The sequence below is a fragment of the Rhinopithecus bieti genome, unplaced genomic scaffold (assembly GCF_001698545.2).
Source record: "Rhinopithecus bieti isolate Rb0 unplaced genomic scaffold, ASM169854v2 scaffold_47256, whole genome shotgun sequence".
Taxonomy (NCBI): Eukaryota; Metazoa; Chordata; class Mammalia; order Primates; family Cercopithecidae; genus Rhinopithecus; species Rhinopithecus bieti.
Genome location: NW_016819014.1, coordinates 175,419 through 197,160, shown reverse-complemented (window position 1 = coordinate 197,160; position 21,742 = coordinate 175,419). Strand labels below are relative to the sequence as shown.

Here is a 21,742-nt window from a genome sequence, read left to right as displayed (position 1 = left end):
AGCCTCCCAGGTTCAAGCAATTCTCCTGCCTCACCCTCCCAAGTAGCTGGGACTACAGGCATCCACCACCATGCCCAGCTAATTTTTTGTATTTTTAGTACAGACGAGGTTTCACTATGTTGGCCAGGCTGGTCTCGAACTCCTGACCTCAGGTGATCCACCCACCTCAGCCTCTGAAAGTGCTGAGATTACAGGTGTGAGTCACCGTGCCAGGCTTAGTGGCGCATGCCTGTAATCCCAGCTACTTGGGAGGGTGAGGCAGGAGAATTGCTTCAACCCAGGAGGTGGCGGTGAGCTGAAATTGTGCCACTGCACTCCAGCCTAGGCAACAAGAGCAAAACTCCATCTCAAAAAGAAAAAAAGAAAAGAAAAAACAAGTCAGATATATCACTTCAAAATATTAAATGATTTTTTCTCAATGCCACTTGCAATAGAAGGCTGTCTGAAAGCTTATTTTGTGGAATGTTTAATTTGCAAGGATTTAAAAGCATAGCAGTCCTTATTTTTTCAAAAAGTTAGTCAGTGGGCCATAAAAAAGATCATTGTTCTTAAAGACAAGGGGCATGATGTACAAAAATAAGCATGTCTTATGCAATATTAACAGTTTTGATATTAAATGTTAAGAAACTTTTAAAGAGTTATACACAAAGACATGGACAACTCTGGAAATCTTTCCAAGTGGAAAGAAGGGTAGGAATTACACACAAGATGGCCCTGAAATTCCAGCCAGTTCTATCTATAATTCAGAAGCCAACCATACTCTGCAGAATACATGGAAGTGCATCAGTAAGACGGTACCAAGTGACAAAGCTATGGAGATGAGATTTACACCATGCTCCCCCTGGTGCCAGTGACTAGGTGTGCAACAGAAACCCCAAACTGTGTATTATGCTCATAATTTCATTTTCCTAATTGGTTAAATGGGAATAATACCCAAAACTTCCCAACTTCTTATATATGAAAAAGATTTGTGTACCTCTAAAATAAATAATAAAAAAAAAAAAAAAAAAAAAAAAAATCGAAGTACTTTAAGTTTACATCTTTTAAGATTAATATTTCACTTACCACCAGATACCACCACTTTGGCACCTGTTAGCTCTGGCCGATCACTTTTTGTTAATTTCTGGTCAAGCCACTCTGATATTTCCACTGGTGAAGTACTTGATGCTGCATACATTAACACATATAATAAAACAACGACTATGATTTCAAGTTCTATAACAATAATTATTTTCAAGAGAAACACACAAGTATATAATTCCATGAAATTTAATTAATGTGAATTTTCAGTGCTCCTAATTAATTCTCTCTGACGATGGAAAGACTTAAGGAGACTAGATTCCAGTCTTTGCCACATTAGTTGTATGACTCGAGAAATCATTTAATTCTCTGAGTCTGAATATGGAATAACTTTCTTTCTATGAGGTTCAAATGAGACACTATACATGTTAAAGTGTAACACCCTCCACATGTTTACTGTTACATTCTTCTGTTATATTGAATCACCCAAATATAATAGGAAACAGCGACAAGAGTAAAAAAGCTTAATCTTAATAGATCCTGTCTCCCACTCCCTTGATCTACCAAAGCAACTATCCTAGTACCAAAGATAATGTGAAAAAAGATGCAAGTTATATATATTTATTATTTTTATATAAGCTTGGGAATATCATTTAAATTGAACTTTCAAATACTATGCATTAGAAATGTAAGCAGAGGTAATCTCTCATTATAATACACTCTATGAATTAAAAAAATAAGAAAAACCAAAAAACTCCAAATGAACACTCACCCTTTTCTGAACTGGCACTACCGCCACTTGTTGCTGCAGCTTCAAAAGATGTTCCACGGACAGAAAACACTTTCACTTTCTCATCACACTTCACTGTACATAGAGCATTTCCTGAAACATACAATCTATTTCTTAAAAGCAACAACAAAAGGCAACAAAACTAGCATTCCTTTGATGCTTGGAATTTACTTCATAGACAAGGCAAGAAATAACTCTTGACCAGTTGTCTTCTAACGCTAATAAGTATAGGAAAAAGTGGACCGTAACAGTGAAGAAACATATCAGTAGACATTTGTATAACCCTGGATGTCTTTAAAAGCAGGACAGGTACTACCATGCCTAGAAGGAAGAAACTGGAACAGGCATCCACACTAAGAGGTACATTACACCCCTAAAAGGAATATGAACAAAGCTTCCTTCTCCAAAAACAATACAATCAGTAACTCAAAACTATGAGCTGCAACAACTTAATAAGAATGTAGCTACTATGCATGCTGAAGGAGGAATATCTTGAAAACACAACAGGTCATAAAGAACGGGTATGGATGTGCCAAGATTATAAGAGGATTTGAGACACTCTGGATTAGCTATCACATTAACAGTAACCTAAACCATGACAAAATTTTTTCCCACAAACATTATGGAAGATGAAAAGTCTAATTTGAGAAATAGCCATTTATAGTGAAATACGTAACTTTAATCAGAAAAAAAACGAAGAGTTCACTGCCTTCTCCAACCCCACTAGAGAACAGTTTGCTAAGCAAAAGATCAATCAACTGAAGAGACACTGAAATGAATTTATTTTCTTTTTTTCTTGAGACAGGGTCTTGCTCTGTTGCCCAGGCTGGAGTGCTGTGGCAAGATTACAACTCACTATGGCCCTGACCTTCTGGCTCAAGCAATCCTCCCACCTCAGCCTCCCAAGTATCTATGACTACGGGCACATGCCACCATGCCTAATTTTTTATTTATTTATTTATTTTTTGAGATGGGGTCTTATTATGTTGCCCAGGATAGCCTCGAACTCCTGAGTTCAAGTAATCCTCCCACCTCAGCCTGCCAAAGTGCTGGGATTATAGGCACGAGCCACTGCAGCTGGCTAAAATGAATTTTTTAATGCTGATGGAAATGAAGTAGAAGAAGCAAAGATTTAGAATACTATTTTTGGCCGGGCGCGGTGGCTCAAGCCTGTAATCCCAGCACTTTGGAGGTCCAAGACGGGCGGATCACGAGGTCCAGGAGATTGAGACCATCCTGGCTAACACGGGTGAAACCCCGTCTCTACTAAAAATACAAAAACTAGCCAGGCCGAGGTGGCGGGGCCCTGTAGTCCCAGCTACTCAGGAGTGAGGCAGGAGAATGGCGAAAACCCGGGAGGATCGGAGCTTGCAGTGAGCCTGAGATTGGTCAATGCACTCCAGTCCGGGCGACCAGAGCGAGACTCGCCTCAAAAAAAAAAAAAAAAGAGAAACTATTTTTTTTACAGTTTTGCTTTTCCAGGTACCACTTACAAAATATATTAAATAGTGAATCTAATTTTTATTGACCACTAGGAAAATATCACTCTACAAACTCAATAAACAGGCAGGAAATCACTGTGCTTGAGATCCATCAAAGAGAATGCCATGTTAAGGGCCACCAGCAATTCTAGACTAAAATTTTCCTCAGAAACCTTTAAGATGGTCCACTTAAAGCAATTGTATGGCTTGATTTAAAATTTACCTTCAAGATTAATTTATGCTTTTCACTAAAATTTAACATGTTGATTAATTATCTTGAGTACTCACCTGCATAAATAGTTCTCACAAATGTGTCAGGTGACTTGATTGCAATGATGTCAGAAATTGGGGCAACCTCAAGTTTGGCTGCTACTCTGGGCAAAAGGTTCTAAAAGCAAAACAAGCAGTGAGTTACACACATACACAGTGATGGATGACTATACATAATCAGTAATGACACATTTTTAAATGCATATTCTATAGAAATTTTAATTCAAATATTTTATATTTCATGTGCACCTTTGGATATACAACTTCAAGTACAGCTTTTTTTGTTTTGTTTTGTTTGTTTTGTTTTTTGAGACGGAGTCTCGCTCTGTCACCCAGGCTGGAGTGCAGTGGCCGGATCTCAGCTCACTGCAAGCTCCGCCTCCCGGGTTTACGCCATTCTCCTGCCTCAGCCTCCCGAGTAGCTGGGATTACAGGTGCCTGCCACCACGCCCGGCTAGTTTTTTGTATTTTTTTTAGTAGAGACGGGGTTTCACCGTGTTAGCCAGGATGGTCTCGATCTCCTGACCTCGTGATCCACCCGTCTCGGCCTCCCAAAGTGCTGGGATTACAGGCTTGAGCCACCACGCCCAGCCCAAGTACAGCTTTTTAAATAGGCTTTGAGATTGAGTACCTACCATGACTCTAACTACATTAAGAGTCATATGAGTTTCAAAGTATTAAGCCACCTTAATGCAACATATTGAATTATGACATATGAAATTTACTTTAATAAACATCAATTACCAAGTGTGACAGTTGTGGACTACTGAATTTAGATAAGAAAAGACAGAACAAATTTAGAAGAGTGGTAAAATTCTCAAATACTGAAAAAGATTATGCTCGTATATATTAACTTAATGTATATAAAAACATTCAAAGCAGATATTTTACCTTTTGTTTAAATTGATATTGCACAAAAAAATAATAAGGCCAGGTACAGTGGCTGATGCCTGTAACCCCAGCACTTTGGGAGGCTGAGTTTGAGACCAGGAGGCCAGGAGTTTGAGACCAATGTAGCCAACATGGTGAAACACCATCTCTACTAAAAATACAAAAAATTAGCTGGGGATGGTGGTGTATGCCTGTAGTCCCAGCCACTCAGGAGACTGAGGCATGAGAATGAGAATTGCTTGAACCTGGGAGACGGAGGTTACAGTGAGCTGAGATCGTACCACTGCACTCCAGCCTGGGTGACAGAGCGAGACTCTGCCTCAAAAGAAAAGAAAAAAGAAAATAACACTAACCTGAAGAACAGTCTGTGTAGTACGTATTTAAAAGCAACAAAATAAATTAAAGGTGTGTTCTTGTGCTTGTACTGAAATAGATGCATGTGCTAACTTTGTCCTTAGTAGCAGGAACCCTTGGGAAAGTCACAGTTCCCCAAGTCCCAGTTACTTCTTCTTTTTTTTTTTTTTTTTTTTTTGGAAACAGGGTCTCATTTTGTCACCCAGGCTGAAGTTGCAGTGGTGTGATCATAGCTCACTGTAACCTTGAACTCCTGGGTTCAAGAGATTATTCTGCCTCGGCCTCCTGAGTAGCTGGGACTACAGGCGCACGCTACCGCACCTAGCTCATTTTTTTTGTTTATGTTTTGTTTTTTTTCTGTAGAGACGGGGTCTTGCTTTGTTGTCCAGGCTGGTCTCGAATTCCTGGCCGCAACTGATCCTCCTGCCTTGGCCTCTCAAAGTGCTGGGATTACAGGCATGAGCCACCATGCCCATCCTGAAGCACCTACTTAATCTGGTTTAAAACCCAGATTTGTCAGTATTTAAAGTTAGCTTCAGTAAGTAATCCTCCTCCTGAACCACCTTCTTTAACTGTTCAGGAATTATTACTGGAATAGTTACTTGGCTGAACAGATTATCTTACAAATTTTATGTTATGCAGACTTTGCCTCTTTTTAAAGTTTTAGAAATTTCTAAATTGCTCAAAATTTAATGTCTTTTGTATTTTCATTATCTCTTAACATATCTTCAAGAAATTTTACCATGGTACTTAAAAGTATGTTTTCCTGAATCTGGTCTTCCATCTTAATGTTCTGAGGGTGGATGGTACACAAATATCTATCCTATTAAAAATATATCCCATCCAACAGGCTGCCTGCATGGTTTCTGGGAAGGAGAAGCAATAATTGAGTTCTTTTTGTGCATACAAATGACATTTTAAAATTCTAGTAGACAAGTATAAAAGTGTGTTATCTCAAAACCACAGCTGGTGAAGGACTATCATACGGCAAATTGTTTGGCTTCTTCTGATAGACGTTTCTCATTCAAAACCCATTTACAGGCCGCATGACCAGCTACTATTATGTGACCCTTATTCTCAAAACTCCCATCTGTCACAACATAGCAATCACGGCCAGAGTACTAAAATCTAGCTAATGACAAACACCCTTTCATGGTCTAACAATCTGTTAGGTGAACTGTCATCATAGAAGGAAACTCAAGGCTCATGAAATTATTTAAATCATCCAATATACAATCACAACTCTCAGAGACAGAATGGTCCACACAAAAATTTTTTCACCCATCAGACTGGGGGAAAAATGTTAAAATGTATACTACCAAGTGTTGGCAATTAAGAAATAGGTATCAAATTTTTTAAACCACATAGCATTTGACTCAGTGATTTCACTTCTAGAACTCTAACGTAAATAAATTCCAGCCGATGTGTACACAGATACACCCATGAGCATGTTTTCTTGCAGCAAAGTATATAAATGCAAAAAACTGGAAACAAGTTAACTGTCCTTAACTAAATATGGAATCTTATGCAGCCATAAAAAAGAGAGAAACATTTTGAGCCAAAGTCATACTTTTTTTTTTTCTTTTGAGATGGTGTTGCTCTGTCACCCTGGAGCACAGGCTAGAGTGCAGCAGTGTGATCTCAGCTTATTGCAGCCTCAACCTTCTGGGCTCAAGCAATTCTCCCACCTTAGCCTCCCAAGCAGCTGGGACCACAGGCATGCACCTCCATACTCAGCTAATTTATTTATTTATTTATTTATTTATTTTTCTTTTTTTTTTTTTTTTTTGTAGAGATGAGGTCTCACTGTATTGCCCAGGTTGGTCTAGAACTCCTGGGCTCAGACGATCCTCCCAAAGTGCTGGGATTACAGGCGTCAGCCACCGCACCCTGCCCAAGTCATACTCTCAAGTAAAAGCTACTAGTCACAAAACAATTCATGCCATATTATTCCATTTTAGAAGTAAAAAATATATAGCTGTATATGTACTGTAATTTAAAAATCCACAGAAGGAGGCCTAAAACAATGTACAATTGTTAATAGCTATACTCCTAAAGAGCGGAGGGTGAGCTGGGAATAAGAAAGCAGGACTTTGACACCTTGCTCTGCACACTGCTGTACTACATGCATTCTTCCTAATAAGGATGTATTTGTGTATAACTTATTTCACAATTTTTAAAAGTAAAAATAGGCTAAGCACAGGGGCTCATGTCTGTAATCCTAGCACTTTGGGAGGTTGAAATGAGAGGATGACTAGAGGCCAGGAGTTTAACACCAGCCTGAACAACATAGGGAGACTACATTTATACAAAAAATTTAAAAATTAGCCGGGCATGGTGGCATGTACCTGTAGTCCTAGCTACTCAGAAGGCTAGGATAGGAGGATCGTTTGAGCCCACAAGCTGGAGGGTATGTTGAGCTACAATCGTGCCACTGCACTCCAGTCTGGGCAACAGAGCGAGGCTGAGGCAGGCAGATCACGTGAGGTCAGACCACCCTGTTCAACACGGCGAAACCCTGTCTCTACTAAACACAAAAATTAGCCAGGTATAGTGGCACACACCCATAATCCCAGCTACGGGAGGCTGAGGCAGGAGAATGGCTTGAATCCAGGAGATGGAGGTTGCAGTGAGCTGAGATCATGCTGCTGCACTCCAGCCTGGGCGACAAAGTAAGACACCAACTCAAAACAAAAAAAAAAAAAAGTAAAAATAAAGACTAAAAATGACACCTTATTAAGAATGGAATAAAAGAAAAGAGAGCTAAGATAACACTCACGGCCACAGAGAGCAAGAAAAATCCACGACAAATTCCTTTTCTTAGGCTCCCATTACACTCCTCCCCCCATTTGTAACTTTATGTAGACCGCTACCCATCTGGTAACACACTCATTCTTCAGACACATCATAATGCACATGATCAGATTACAGCTTTCTTTACCTTAAGGATGTCTTCAACCACCACACAGCCCTTTCCAAATTCCCCATGTAGATAAAATTTGGCTTTTCTAGATATCCATCAGCCACCCAAATAAACCATCTCTTAAAATGGGCTACTAATACAAATGACTCTTGTTCGTTTGCTCACTCGCTCTCTCTCACATGCAAGCAGAATTCATCATTACTTTTAAATGCAGAAAATTTTAAAATAATAGCCTAATTAGAGTTTTCTCCACAACTTAATTTGAAAACCTGGAAATGGTAGTTTTTTAATAGAAAATTTTGACAAAATCTTGAAAGAATAAATTTTAGCAAAACGACCACATCAATTCAGATAAATCCAGATTGGCTATATAAACAGTCTGTTGCGCACTTTCAGCACAATGAAATCTAACCCCTTCAAGCAGTGACATCAGATTCCACATTCTCAACCTTCTCACCTTTCCGAAGGCAGATGCTCCAGCACAGATGTGTGTGTAATTGAACTGCTTCTGAGTTGCCAAAATCAATGGTGTCAGTTCCTCTGAGAATTAAACACATTTGATAAAAAATATTTTGGAATACTTTCATAATCATATATTCAAGCATAATTTACACATGACATTTTTTTCCACTGGAAAACCTCACCTGGAAGTAGGCCTCTGTACGCATCATGCTGAGCCACCAGAACTTTTGCTATGCCTGCTACTTTACAGAGATCTTGTGCCACCTGTGATTAAAAGATAAGTTCCTAATTATCCATCTATCAGAAATATACAAATAAAGCCATCACTATAAATATCAACAGATCATAAAATCTTAATGGCCAACTGTAAAAATTATTCTTATTAGCAAAAGGGCCAGTTAAGAATTAAAATATATTCTGGCTCAAGCCTGTACACCCAGCACTTTGAGAGGCTGAGGCAGGCGGATCACTGGAGTCAGGAGTTTGAGACCAGCCTGGCCAACATGGTGAAACCTCATCTCTACTAAAAATACAAAAATTAGTTAGGCATGGTGGCGGGTGCCTGTAATCCCAGCTACTTGGTTGACTGAGGCAAAAGAATCACTTGAACCCAGGAGGCAGAGGTTACAGTGAGCCAAGATCACACCACTTTACTCCAGACTGGCCAAAAGAGTGAAACTCCGTCTCAAACAAACAAACAAAAAAAAAGAATTTAAATATTAAGGGCCGGGCGCGGTGGCTCAAGCCTGTAATCCCAGCACTTTGGGAGGCCGAGACGGGCAGATCACGAGGTCAGGAGATCGAGACCATCCTGGCTAATACGGTGAAACCCCGTCTCTACTAAAAAATACAAAAGCTAGCCGGGTGAGGTGGCGGGCGCCTGTAGTCCCAGCTACTCGGGAGGCTGAGGCAGGAGAATGGCGTAAAGCCCGGGAGGCGGAGCTTGCAGTGAGCTAAGATCCGGCCACTGCACTCCAGCCTGGGCGACAGAGCGAGACTCCACCTCAAAAAAAAAAAAAAATTAAAATACATTCCTTAACAAAGAAAATCTAATGCCAATAGATCTTACTACTGACTGACCTTACACTGTCCAACTACCAAGCATTTCAACAAAATTCCTGCCTTGAAAAAGAAAAGTGCTAATTGACAAACCAAAATCAACATGGCTCTTTATTCAAATTTAGTTATAAATTGTGCTTTTTACTTTTGGTTCAATCCAAGTGTAAGTTCAATATCCTGGAAATGGTGAAAATGAAGTTCTCTCAGTAACATCGCATTGTCAACCTCTGAGTTCCTGCCCACATACACATATTTATCTATGACAAAGCAAAATATTTCCTATTTTAATTCTTCATTTTTCCTGTTTGGAATCAGAATGGGGTTCTGAGAAAGCTTTGTGATCATTCAGATTTTCTATATTCAGAAGGCAATTAGATTTCCCCTTTTTAAGTATCTTTATTACATCATGGCTGGTTTCCACTTTAGCTAAGTCATATCAGTCACACTATCGTCTTCTGTCCCCTTGTTTACCTCCAAACTGATTCATTGATTCACTGATGAGTAGGATTAAAAGGCTGTGCCTTCTGCTACCCTCATATGAACTGTTAGCTTGCAACAATATTCACTGAAGAAAGGACGCACTGCAAAAATACCTCTGCTAAACCAAGTGTTCACCGGCATACCATTTTGTACTACAGAGGCCCTTTATTATGGATGCAGCAGAATTTAGCTTCTCAAACTTTAAGAGAATTCCCAATTAAGAAACTCAGTTAATTGCAATGTAGCTGCATAGCAGCATGGGATAGAAAATGGGGCAGAATTTTCCCATTGAAACTCTCTTGTTTTACTGGCAAAACTGCTGGCATTATACAGAAGAATAACTTGCTGTTTATGACAAATAGCTGAATAAAATGCTATAAAGCTGAACTCTATTAATGATCTCTTCATACGGGTACTGGTTGTTTTCTTTAAAATTAGAACATGACAGGTTAGGATTGTAACTGAGTACAGAAGATGATTTCTATTTTGATTCTTCTCAAAGTAGTATAAAGTATCAAAGTATTTTTACAGTAACATTACAATAATTACTTTAAATCACAGCAAAACAAACAACAAATCACAAATTCCTACATATCCAAAAACAGGGAAACCAAAAAGATGGCTTAGCCATCATATACTGTGGCTAATACATACATACAAATAGATAGCTTAGCCATCACACATCACACATTGTGGCTGTATCAACTATGTAAGATTCTATAGTTGTTAGCAGGAATTGGGTAAAGAAACCCACATAACTAAACATAAACCCACCAAAAAATGTTTTTTTTTTTTTTTTTTTTTTGAGGCGGAGTCTCGCTCTGTCGCCCGGGCTGGAGTGCAGTGGCCGGATCTCATCTCACTGCAAGCTCCGCCTCCCGGGTTTACGCCATTCTCCTGCCTCAGCCTCCCGAGTAGCTGGGACTACAGGCGCCCGCCACCTCGCCCGGCTAGTTTTGTATTTTAGTAGAGACGGGGTTTCACCGTGTTAGCCAGGATGGTCTCGATCTCCTGACCTCGTGATCCGCCCGTCTCGGCCTCCCAAAGTGCTGGGATTACAGGCTTGAGCCACCGCGCCCGGCCATATGTTCTTTTAAGATATCAATTTCACGTAAAAAATTAGAAGCAACACCAGCAGTATGAACCTGCATTCTTACATGCTCTGAATTATTGTTATTTTTAATATATTTTTTGAGACAGTCTCACTTTGTCACCCAGGCTGGAGTGCAGTGGTACAATCTATGCTTATTGCAACCTCTGCCACCCAGGTTCAAGTGGTTCTCGTGCCTCAGCCTTCCAAGTAGCTGGGACTACAGGCACGCACCACTAATTTTCATATTTTTAGTAGAGACAGGGTTTCACCATGTTGCCCAGGCTGGTCTCAAACACCTGACCTCAAGTGATCCACCCACCTCAGCCTCCCAAAGTCCTGAGATTACAGGCATAAGCCACCGTGCCCGGCCAGCATCATTTATTTAATAAAACACAAAATCCTCAAAACATACTCCCTTCAGATTTATTCCTCTATGAAGTTTAAGCCCCCAACTACACGCTCAGCAACTCCTATACCATGTGAGAGGGAACTGGTGGCTCAAGCTATGTAAGCTTAATTGAAGCACTCATCTACATTGCAGCTCAGTGGCACAGACCCTGCAAATCATATCCTAGCACCTTTCTAGAGGGTTAGTGTCCCAAGCTGTTATCATCTGATTTCAACAATAACAACAACAATAACAACAACAACAACAACAACAAAAACCAAGAACATCTTTTAGTACCAGCTAGAGTTTGGGAAGAATAGTACTTAACATTCAAATTCTTCTACCAATTAAAAATTAACATCCATAATACATTGTCCAGATTTACCACTTTCAGGAATTAGAAGCAATTAGCAAGTATATTCATCAACACAAAAAAGAGATCAGCTATTAACCTCTAAGGGGACTCAAATATTATCATTCTACTTGGTACCTGATGGCACATGATGGTGCCAGTGGAACTAAATCAAGTATTCTACCTCATTTCAAAAGATAAAATACTTAGTGAGGAAATCTTTTAGTTCCTTTTTCACACATAGTAATGGCTGTGACACTGGCCATTTAATGAGGATTAGAGACCAGTTTGGGTTACAGTCCTCAACATAATTCTCTGTTGTCATCTTTTCCTGTCTCTTGATGGAGATTATATTTGCTATGGCTGACCTTAAAAATTTCTCACCTTGTCACATTTCGTTCCAGCTACTAAGCAGGACACTTCACCTCCAAGGCGTGTGGCTGCAGTAATAGTATTTAAAGTAATGGGTGCTAGGGAATCATTTGCATGCTCAGCTATTACCAGGGTACTCTGAAATCGTAGCAATGAGGCCTAAAAAGAGAAAAAAGGAGAAAAAAAAAAAGGTAAAGAATGTTATCACAGGTTTTTTTTACTCTAATTGTTAAGCATGTAAGTTTTAAAGAAAACTATTCTGTACACAATATTGTTCTATAAATTTATTTATAAAATACTTGTTCAATATCAAAAATCTAGCTATTTGTGTCTACCACTGTACTACTAATATTCTTTTTTTCTTTTCTTTTTTTTTTTTTGAGACGGACTCTTGCTCTGTCACCCAGGCTGGAGTGCAGTGGCGCGATGATGGCTCACTGCAAGCTCCGCCTCCCAGGTTCATGTCATTTTCCTGCTTCAGCCTCCCGAGTAGCTGGGACTACAGGCGCCCACCAACACATCAGCTAATTTTGTTTTTGTACTTTCAGTAGAGACAGGGTTTCACTGTGTTAGCCAGGATGGTCTCCATCTCCTGACCTCGTGATCCGCCTGCCTCAGGCTCCCAAAGTGCTGGAATTACAGGCGTAAGCCATCGCACATGGCCTACTAATATTCTTATCTAATAAAAATAAAACGCAAATTAGCCTTCTATTGTTAGGAAAAATGTTTAATTACTTCAAAACAACTTTCCCACTATCTACATCTGATAAGAAACTACTATATAAATAAATGTAAATTTCTTAGAACATATTAACTACCTAACTAGGAACTGGTCAAATTCTACTACCAATTACATTCGGTTACATACATACTGTACTCCTACAGTACAGGAGTACAGTATAATCAGAAATAATAGGTTTGAAATCAGTCACAAAAGTTGATCCCTATTGCTTCAGTCAAAATGCATTCAGTACCAAAATAATTGATAATGGAAATGTGTTTTTAAAATATGACACTAAATAGCAATTTTGCCAGGTTTTGACTGTTCAAATATGCTTCTGGATTCAAAAAAGGAAGCTTGCAGACAGTATACTGGAACCAACCAATATCCAGCCCTATCTAATGCAGACGATCAAGAAACCACCAATCACTCATGGTCATGTGAAATAATTTCAAACACAAGGAACACAGAGATGAACAAGAATGGTCCCTGTGCTCAAATATTTCACAGGAAATTAGACTTGCTCACATACAATTATAAAATAGAACAGTTTTTCAAATAATGAAGAGATCCAAAATGTTGAAGGCTACAGATCATGAAGCAGAGTCAAGTGGGGAAGAAAGGAAGGAAGTTCAGGTGTTCCTATCATGTGAAAAGATGAGGAATGGCACCATAGGCATGAGGAAAAAATAAAATACTGGAACTATTCTTGTGGAAAATGGCAAAGAAAAGTGAGAAAAAGAGGAACTGTGGATCAAATGGCGTGGTTGTGTGGCTTAACTCAGCAATAACCTTAAGCTCTGGAGTTGGAGTGAAGAAAGCATAGCATGAAATTTACCCAGAGTTGGAAACTTAAAAGGAGGGTGTGAATTGAAGGGAAGTCAGGACAATTCCTGGAATGAAATGAAAGTTCTTAGAAAGCAAATACCGGACGGGTGCAGTGGCTCAAGCCTGTAATCCCAGCACTTTGGAAGGCCGAGACGGGTGGATCACGAGGTCAGGAGATTGAGACCATCCTGGCTAACACGGTGAACCCCGCCTCTACTAAAAAATACAAAAAACTAGCCGGGCGAGGTGGCAGGCGCCTGTAGTCCCAGCTACCCGGGAGGCAGAGGCAGGAGAATGGCGTAAACCCGGGAGGTGGAGCTTGCAGTGAGATGAGATCCGGCCACTGCACTCCAGCCTGGGCGACAGAGCGAGACTCTGTCTCAAAAAAAAAGAAAGTAAATACCATACCTGTTTGTATTTTGCATCCCCAGAATCAAATACAATATTTCTTTTCCAATGAATATCTGCAGAATTAATTATATGGTACCTTTTCTTTTTTCACTGGAAGAGCACCATATTTTGGAAAGGATTTTGTAATTAAGACCCAAAGTAAGTTATTACTTTGGGGTAATAAATTAATTAATAATTATAAAATTAATTAAAAATAAAAAATAATAAATTTATTATTAAATCACATTTCACAAGAATTGCCGAGCTAACAAGCCTATTTATTACCAATGATATATATCCAACATCATATTTTGATTTATGTTTCACACATCATTTGCTATAAAAATTGAGATTTCCATCACCATTTGGAAGAATAAATCTAAGATTTGGTGGCCAGAAGGCCCACACTTGCTGTAAATTATAGTTCATCATAAGATAAATTAAGTAGTTTCTAAGGAATATTCAAGCTTTTAGAACTTCCAACTGGAGATTATATACTTTTAAAAGATTTATCAAAATTAGATTTATAAGGCCCATAAACAACAAAAGAACTATATTTAAGAACGCACTCACTCGAGTCCATTCTATCTTGATCAATTTTTTACTAAGCATTATATACATCATAAACGTACTCTATTTTATTGGACTCCTTTATAATTTTTAAAATATTAAACTTCCTTCTAATTCAATGTTTTACATTTCCATTTCTCAGATACCACCTAGGAGGGGAAGCCTATAGCCTCTGGCCATGGTTATGCTGGCTAATTCAGCATAATGGTTGTGTGCGTAACTAGAGCAGAAGAAATTGGCCGAACCTTTAAACATGTTATTCTACAATTCTAAAGCCCATCTGCATTTTAGGGAGGATGAATCAGATTAGAGATTTTTTTTTTTTTTTTTTTTTTGAGAGATTCTCGCTCGTTGCCCAGGGCCAGAGTCAGTGGGCGTGCTCTTGACTCACTGCAACCTGCTCCCTTCCAGCGTTCGGAGCGTTTCTCCTGCTTCAGGGCCTGCCAGGTAGCTGGGATACAGGCCATGCACTATGACACCCAGCCTAATTTTTTGCCATTTTTTAGTAGGGGAGGGAGTTTCACCATGTGGCCAGGCTGGGCCTTTGGAACTCCTGACCTCAAATGATCTGGCCTGCCCTCAGCCTTCCCAAAGTCCAGGCGGAATTTACAGATTGAGCCACCGCGCCCAGCCAGGTTAGAGATTTCAAACTGCATCTATATAAGGTTCTTAGGAAGCCATCTCAGGAGCCACCACATGGGATAAGGTAGGGACTAGGCATCTACAGCTGCCTAGAATAACCCCCTACCCAACTTTGCTTTAACCAGATTAACCAAACTTAACATTGATGGGGCACTGTACTAAGCAGTTTTAACATAGTATCTTATTTAAAATTTCCTACAAAGTCTATGATGGAGGTACTAGTATTTACTCCAACTTCACATATGAGGAAACTGGAAGCTTAGCAGCTACACAGGTAGGAAGCAGAGTCAGGTTATTTCTAAGTCCAAGTAGTCTGGACTCCAGAGTTTGGAGTTCCTAATTACCAAGCACCCACATCCAAAATCACCACCATTTTTAGCGTTTTATACCATGGGTCATTCCTGTAAGATTTCACTTGGCAAAACATTCTTCACGCTTAAAAAAGAAAAAAATAGCATTGTCAGAAGAAAAACATTGATCTCAAAAGACCTCTTCCCTACTCTAAAAATTCTATAACTCTAAAATCCATTTTAAGGTTAGAAAGTAGTATAGAAGATGACTAAAGGAGAAAAAAAAAAAAAAAAATGGCATGTCCAGTATTGAAAAGGTTTTAAAGGAGAACAAATTTTCATTTTATTATTTTATAACCCATTGCCTCTCTACACTTTAGGATCGATCCTCTTTTAACAATAGTTATGAGAGGAAAAGGAGCCAAATTCTTAAAACATTTAAAGATAACTATTGAAATACTTAATGAGGTAATTGCCTCAAAAGGAATCTCAACCTCTTCAAACACTGCTATTTAAATAAAAATTAACTATGCAGGCCCATGCCACCCATAAATTCTTAGCCACCAGCCTCACCTGCGCTCTCTAAACTGCCTAGCAATGCTACCACAACTTCCTTGTTGGCACTCTCACCCTCCGCAGCAATGATTTTAAATATCCTCTCCTGATGTTTGTCTTCTTTTTTTCTTTTTTAGAAACAAGGTCTCCCTCTGTTACCCAGTCTTGAGTACAGTGGCACAATCATAGCTCTCTACAGCTTCAGACTCCCAGGCTCAAGCGTTCTTCCCATTTCAGCCTCCCAAGTCACTGGGACCACAGGTACATGCCACCATGTCCAGTCAATTATTTATTTTTTGTAGAGACAGGGTCTTGCTATGTTGCCCGGGCTGGTCTTGAACTCCTTGGCTCATACGATCCTCCCACCTTGGCCTCCCAAAGTGCTGGGATTACAGGCATGAGCCACCATGCCTGCCTCCTGATGTTTCTTAAACAGCCAACACATTCTGCCCCCTAATCTTAGAAGGCAGCCTCACTTCCTACTGCATAATGACAGCTGAAGCCATCAGGGTGGACCTGATTTCCTTTCCTGATACTCAACATAGAAATTCCTGTCCTTGCCCTATCACAATGGAAGCCGCTGTGGATCCTTTCTCCCGGGTCTAATCTCTTCATCTGGGATCTAGATTCCACTCTCTCGCATCTACTCAGAGACTTTCTGTAATCTGCACTTCCCAGTCATGTCTCCAGCTTCTCCCTTTACCCTGGTTCCTTCTCATCAACACTTAAACATGATTGAGCCTCTCCCCATTCACAACAATCCTGCTAAAAAGCCACAACCCCACATTCCACTCTAACTTCTCTAATTCCCCATTCTCGTTCACTCCTCAATTACTTGCATCTGGTTTCTGCCCTCACCCAAATTACCAACAAACTCTTTTCAGGCTTCACCTTACTTGTTATCTCAGCAATGTTTGAAGTTACTGACTACTCCCTTCTGCCTTCCATGGCTTAACTTCACCCCTATATAAGAATGGCTCGGCCGGGCGCGGTGCTAAGAATGGCTCAAATATTTTATATACATAAATCTCAAATGGGGTTCAAATCTCTTTCCTAAGTGCTAGACTTATAATAAGGTTACATCTGTATATCTAAGTGCTTAACTTGCCTGTCTCATCACTTTCCATCTCAGCAAATTTAAACCTTAACTCATGTTTTCCCTCTGTTCCTCCAGCCCCTATACTGCTACTTCTCCAGACTTCAAGCTGCCCAAACCGTGATCAGAGAATCATCTCTGGGTTTTCTCTCAAACTTACATCTAACCAACCACTCAAGTCATAACAATTCTTCCTTTTAAAGAGAGCTACTCATAAATCCATTCACTTCTCTCCATCGTCAATGCCAATATTCTGGTGCAGGCCATTATCCTTCTCCTCTATTATCCCACACAGTCTCCCACCCCAGCTTTTCTAACCTACAATTCTGCTTCCTACCAATCCATTTCTCCCAGTGATCTTTCCATGACACAAATCTAACATGTTACTCTCCCCCGCTTAAAACACGACTGTTGCTTCCTGCCTCCTCTGGATATGGTAAACTAGACTCCTTAGGTTGGTTTACCATGTGTTTATTTTATGGCCTGATCTACCTCCCTAACCATATATCCCTCACTCCATTTATTCCTAATTTTCAGATACTTGAACTTGCCCTGCTCTCTCAGACTTCCAGTCTTCCCACACATTGCTCCCTCTGCCTAGTGGACCTCTTTCCCTGTTACCCTACTAAATTCCAATTAATCATCCTTAGGTTTTCTGCTGGAAGGTCAATTCCTCCAAAAAGCATTAGTACAGTTGCAGTGGTAAAGGGTACAGGCTCTGAAGCCAGCCACGTTGCCCAGGTTTGAATCCCACATCCACCATAACTTCTCAGTACCTCAGTTCTCTGACTGTAAAATGGAGATGATGATAATATTAATATCTCATAGAGTTGTTGTGAGGGTAAAATTAATAAATGTAAAGCTCTTGGAATGATGCCTGGAACATATTAAATCTTCAATAAATGTTAGCTACACTTAAAAGCTTTCTTTGGACCATCTCGGACTAGTTAGCTTTGCTAGCACCAACATGGTACCCTGTAATTGCCTTTATTACAGCACTTATCACACCTGATTATATTCACCTGATTGTCTTGTCGTCCCCCTTTGATACTGAGTACAGGAGTAACGTCTGACATATTTTTTTTTTTTCTTTTTGAGGCAGAGTCTGGGTCTATCGCCCAGGCTGGAGTGCAGTGGCGTGATCTGGGCTCACTGCAAGCTCTGCCTCCCAGGTTCACGCCATTCTCCTGCCTCAGCCTCCCGAGAAGCTGGGATTACAAGCGCCCGCCACCATGCCCGGCTAATTTTTTTGTATTTTTAGTAGAGACGGGGTTTCATCATGTTAGCCAGGATGGTCTTGACCTCCTCACCTCATGATCCACCTGCCTCGGCCTCCCAAAGTGCTGGGATTACAGGCATTAGCCACCACGCCCGGCCGCAATGTCTGATATTTCTTACCTCTATAACCCTTGACTCTAGTAACCAGCACAGAGCTGACTCCCAATAAGTGAACTGAATATTGTTTTTATAGAACTCTTCATTGGCCAGGAGCAGTGGCTCACGCCTGTAATCCCAGCAATTTGGGAGGCCAAGGCTGGTGGATTACCTGAGGTCAGGAGTTCCAGACCAGCCTGGCTAGCAGAGTGAAACCTCATTTCTCCTAAAAATACGAAAATTAGCTGGGCATGGTGGCACACGCCATAGTCCCAGCTACTCGGGAGGCTCAGGCACAAGAATCATTTGAACCCTGGAGGCAGATGTTGCAGTGAGCTGAGATCGCATCACTGTACTCCAGCCTAGGTGACAGACACTCCATCTCAAACCAAATAAAAAAAACAAAACAAGAAAACACTCTTCATCAAAAGAATGAGAAGACAAGCCATAGACTGGAACAAAATATGTGCAAAAGACATATCTGATAAAAGACTTATCTAAAATATATAAAGAACCCTTAAAACTCAACATAAGAAATGAACAACCCGATTTAAACAAGGGGAAAGGATCTGAACAGGTACCTCACCAAAGAAAATGGCCAAAAAGCATATGAAAAGGTGCTCAACATAAAGATGCTCACTAGGAAACTGCAAATTAAAATGAGATACCACTACACACTTATTAGAATGGTAAAAAACCAAAATACTGACAATACCAAATGCTAGTAAGGATGTGGAACAACACAAACTCTCATTCATTGCTAGTAAAAATGCAAACTGGTACAGCCACTTTGGAAGACAGTTTGGCAGTTTCTTACAAAACTAAACATAATCTTACCATACAATCCAGCGACTGCACTCCTTTGTACATACCCAAAAGAGTTGAAAACTTAGGTCCACACAAAAACCAGATGTCTACAGCAGCTTTATCCATAACTGCCAAAACTTGGAAGCAACCAAAATGTCCTTCAGTAGGTGAACAAATATTCATACAATGGAATCTTATTCAGCAGTAAAAGCAATGAAAAGTCATGGAGGAACCTTAAATGCATATTACTTAGTGGAAAAAAAAACAGTCTGAAAAGGCTACATGCTGTCTAATCCCAACTATATGACATTCTGCTAAAAGCAAAACTACAGAAACAGGAAAAAGATCAGCGGCTGCCAGGGATTAGGAGAACAAAGCATAGAGTTCTTTTGTTTTTGTTTTTTTCTGGGGGGAGCAGGAGTGGGGGCAGTGAAACTGTTCTGTATGATATAATAATGGTAGATACCGGTCATTATACATTTGTCCAAACTCATAGAAGGTACAACACAAAGAGCGAATCCTAATGTAAACTATGGACTCTTGACAATGCTGATGTCAATGTAAATTCATTAATTGTAACAAATGGACAACTCTGGTGCTGTATGTTGACAGTGGAGGAGGTTGTGGGTGTGTGGACCAGGAGGACTCTCTGTACTTTCCACTGGATTTTGCTGTGAAACTAAAACTGCTCTAAAAAACAAAGTCTATTTTCAAAAAATGTTATTTTTAGAGACAGTGTCTTGCTATGTTGCCCAGGCTGGCCTCCAACTCCTGGGCTCAAGGGATCCTCCTGCCTCAGCCTCCTGAGTAGCTAGGACTACAAATGTATACTACAACACAGGCTAAACTCTAATTAAAAAAAAAAAAAAAACTTCTGCCAGGTGTGGTGGCTCATGACTGTAATCCCAGCACTTTGGAAGGCCAAGGCAAGTGGATCACCTGAGGTCAGGAGTTCAAGATCAGTGTGGTCAACATGGTGAAACCCCATCGTCTCTACTAAAAATACAAAAATTAGCTGGGCATGGTGGCGGGCACCTGTAATCCCAGCTCCTCAGGAGGCTGAGGCAGGAGAATCGCTTGAACCCAGGAGGCGGAGGTTGCAGTGAGCCGAGATTGCACCCTTGCACTCCAGGCTGGGAGACAAAGCAAGACTCCATCTCAGGAAAAAAAAAAAAAGAATTTAAATGTAAGACCTCGAACTATTAAAATCCAAGAAGAAAATGTAGGAAATGGCATTCTGGACATAGGCCCTGTCAAAGATTTCATGATGAACACTCCAAAAGCAATAGCAACAAAAATAAAAATTTACAAGACAGACCTAATTAAACTAAAGAGCTTCTGCACAGCAAAATAAACTAAACTATCAACAAAGTAAACAGACAACCTACAGAATGGTAAAAAAATTTGCGAACTATGCATCTGACAAATGTCTAATAACCAGAATCTATAAGGAACTTAAATCAACAGTAAAAAACAACCCTATTAAAAAATGGGCAATGGACATCAACAGACACTTCTCATATGTGGTCAATAAGCACATAAAAAAATGCTCAACATAACTAATCATTAGAGAAATGCAAATAAAAACCACAATGAGACATCTCACACCAGTCAGAATGGCTATTATTTAAAACTCAAAAAACAACAGATGTTGGCGAGGTTGCAGAGAAAAGGGAACACTTATATACTGCTGGTGAGAATGTAAATTAGTTCAGCCACTGTGGAAAGCAATGTGGCGATTTCTCAAAGAACTTAGAACATTCAACCCAGTAATACCATAATTGGGTATATACCCAAAGGAATATGAACCATTCCACCATAAAGAAACATGCACGCATATGTTCATGGCAGCACTATTCACAATAGCAAAGACATGGAATCAACCTAGATGCCCATGCAGGGGATGGACTGAGTAAAGAAAATGTGGTATATACACACCATGGAACTACACAGCCATTAAAAAGAATGAGATCATGTCCTTTAGAGCAACATGGACGGTGCTGGAGGCCATTATCCTAAGTGAATTAATGCAGGAACAGAAAAACCAAATATGGAATGTTCTCTCTTGTAAGTGGCAGCCAAACATCGAGTACATATGAATACAAAGAAGGGAACAATAGATACCTGGGCCTATTTGAGGGTGGAGGGTGGGAGCAGGGTGAGAATAAAAAAAATACCTATTGGGTGCTATGTTCATTACCTGGGCGGCAAAATAATCTGTACACCAAACCCCCAAGACACACGATTTACTCATAATAAATCTGCACAGATACCCTGCAAACCTAAAATTGGCCCAGAAGTTTGAGACCAGCCTGGACAATATAGTAAGACCCTGTTTCTATGAAAGATAAAAATTAAAAAATTAGCCAGATGTGGTGATGCATTCCTGTAGTCTCAGCTACTTGGAAGGCTGAGATGGAAGGATCATTTAAACCTAGAAGGTTGAGGCTGCAGTGAGTCAAGATCACACCACTGCACTCCAGCCTAGGCAAGAGAGTAAAACTCTACCTCAAAAAAAAAAAAAAAAAAAAAAA

General features: G+C 40.0%; 1 protein-coding gene across 1 annotated transcript in view; it reads right to left on the bottom strand.

The window, feature by feature from the left end:
- ETFA (electron transfer flavoprotein subunit alpha) overlaps positions 1–21,742 on the bottom strand; it is a 112,914-nt gene that overhangs the window by 83,837 nt on the left and 7,335 nt on the right. Inside the window, exons 2-7 of the mRNA XM_017858022.1 lie at positions 11,948–12,094; positions 8,374–8,455; positions 8,187–8,269; positions 3,580–3,679; positions 1,793–1,903; positions 1,066–1,167 (exon numbers count right to left, since the gene is read on the bottom strand). Coding sequence (XP_017713511.1) covers positions 1,066–1,167; positions 1,793–1,903; positions 3,580–3,679; positions 8,187–8,269; positions 8,374–8,455; positions 11,948–12,094 — 625 coding nt within the window. The remainder of the gene's footprint in view (positions 1–1,065; positions 1,168–1,792; positions 1,904–3,579; positions 3,680–8,186; positions 8,270–8,373; positions 8,456–11,947; positions 12,095–21,742) is intronic.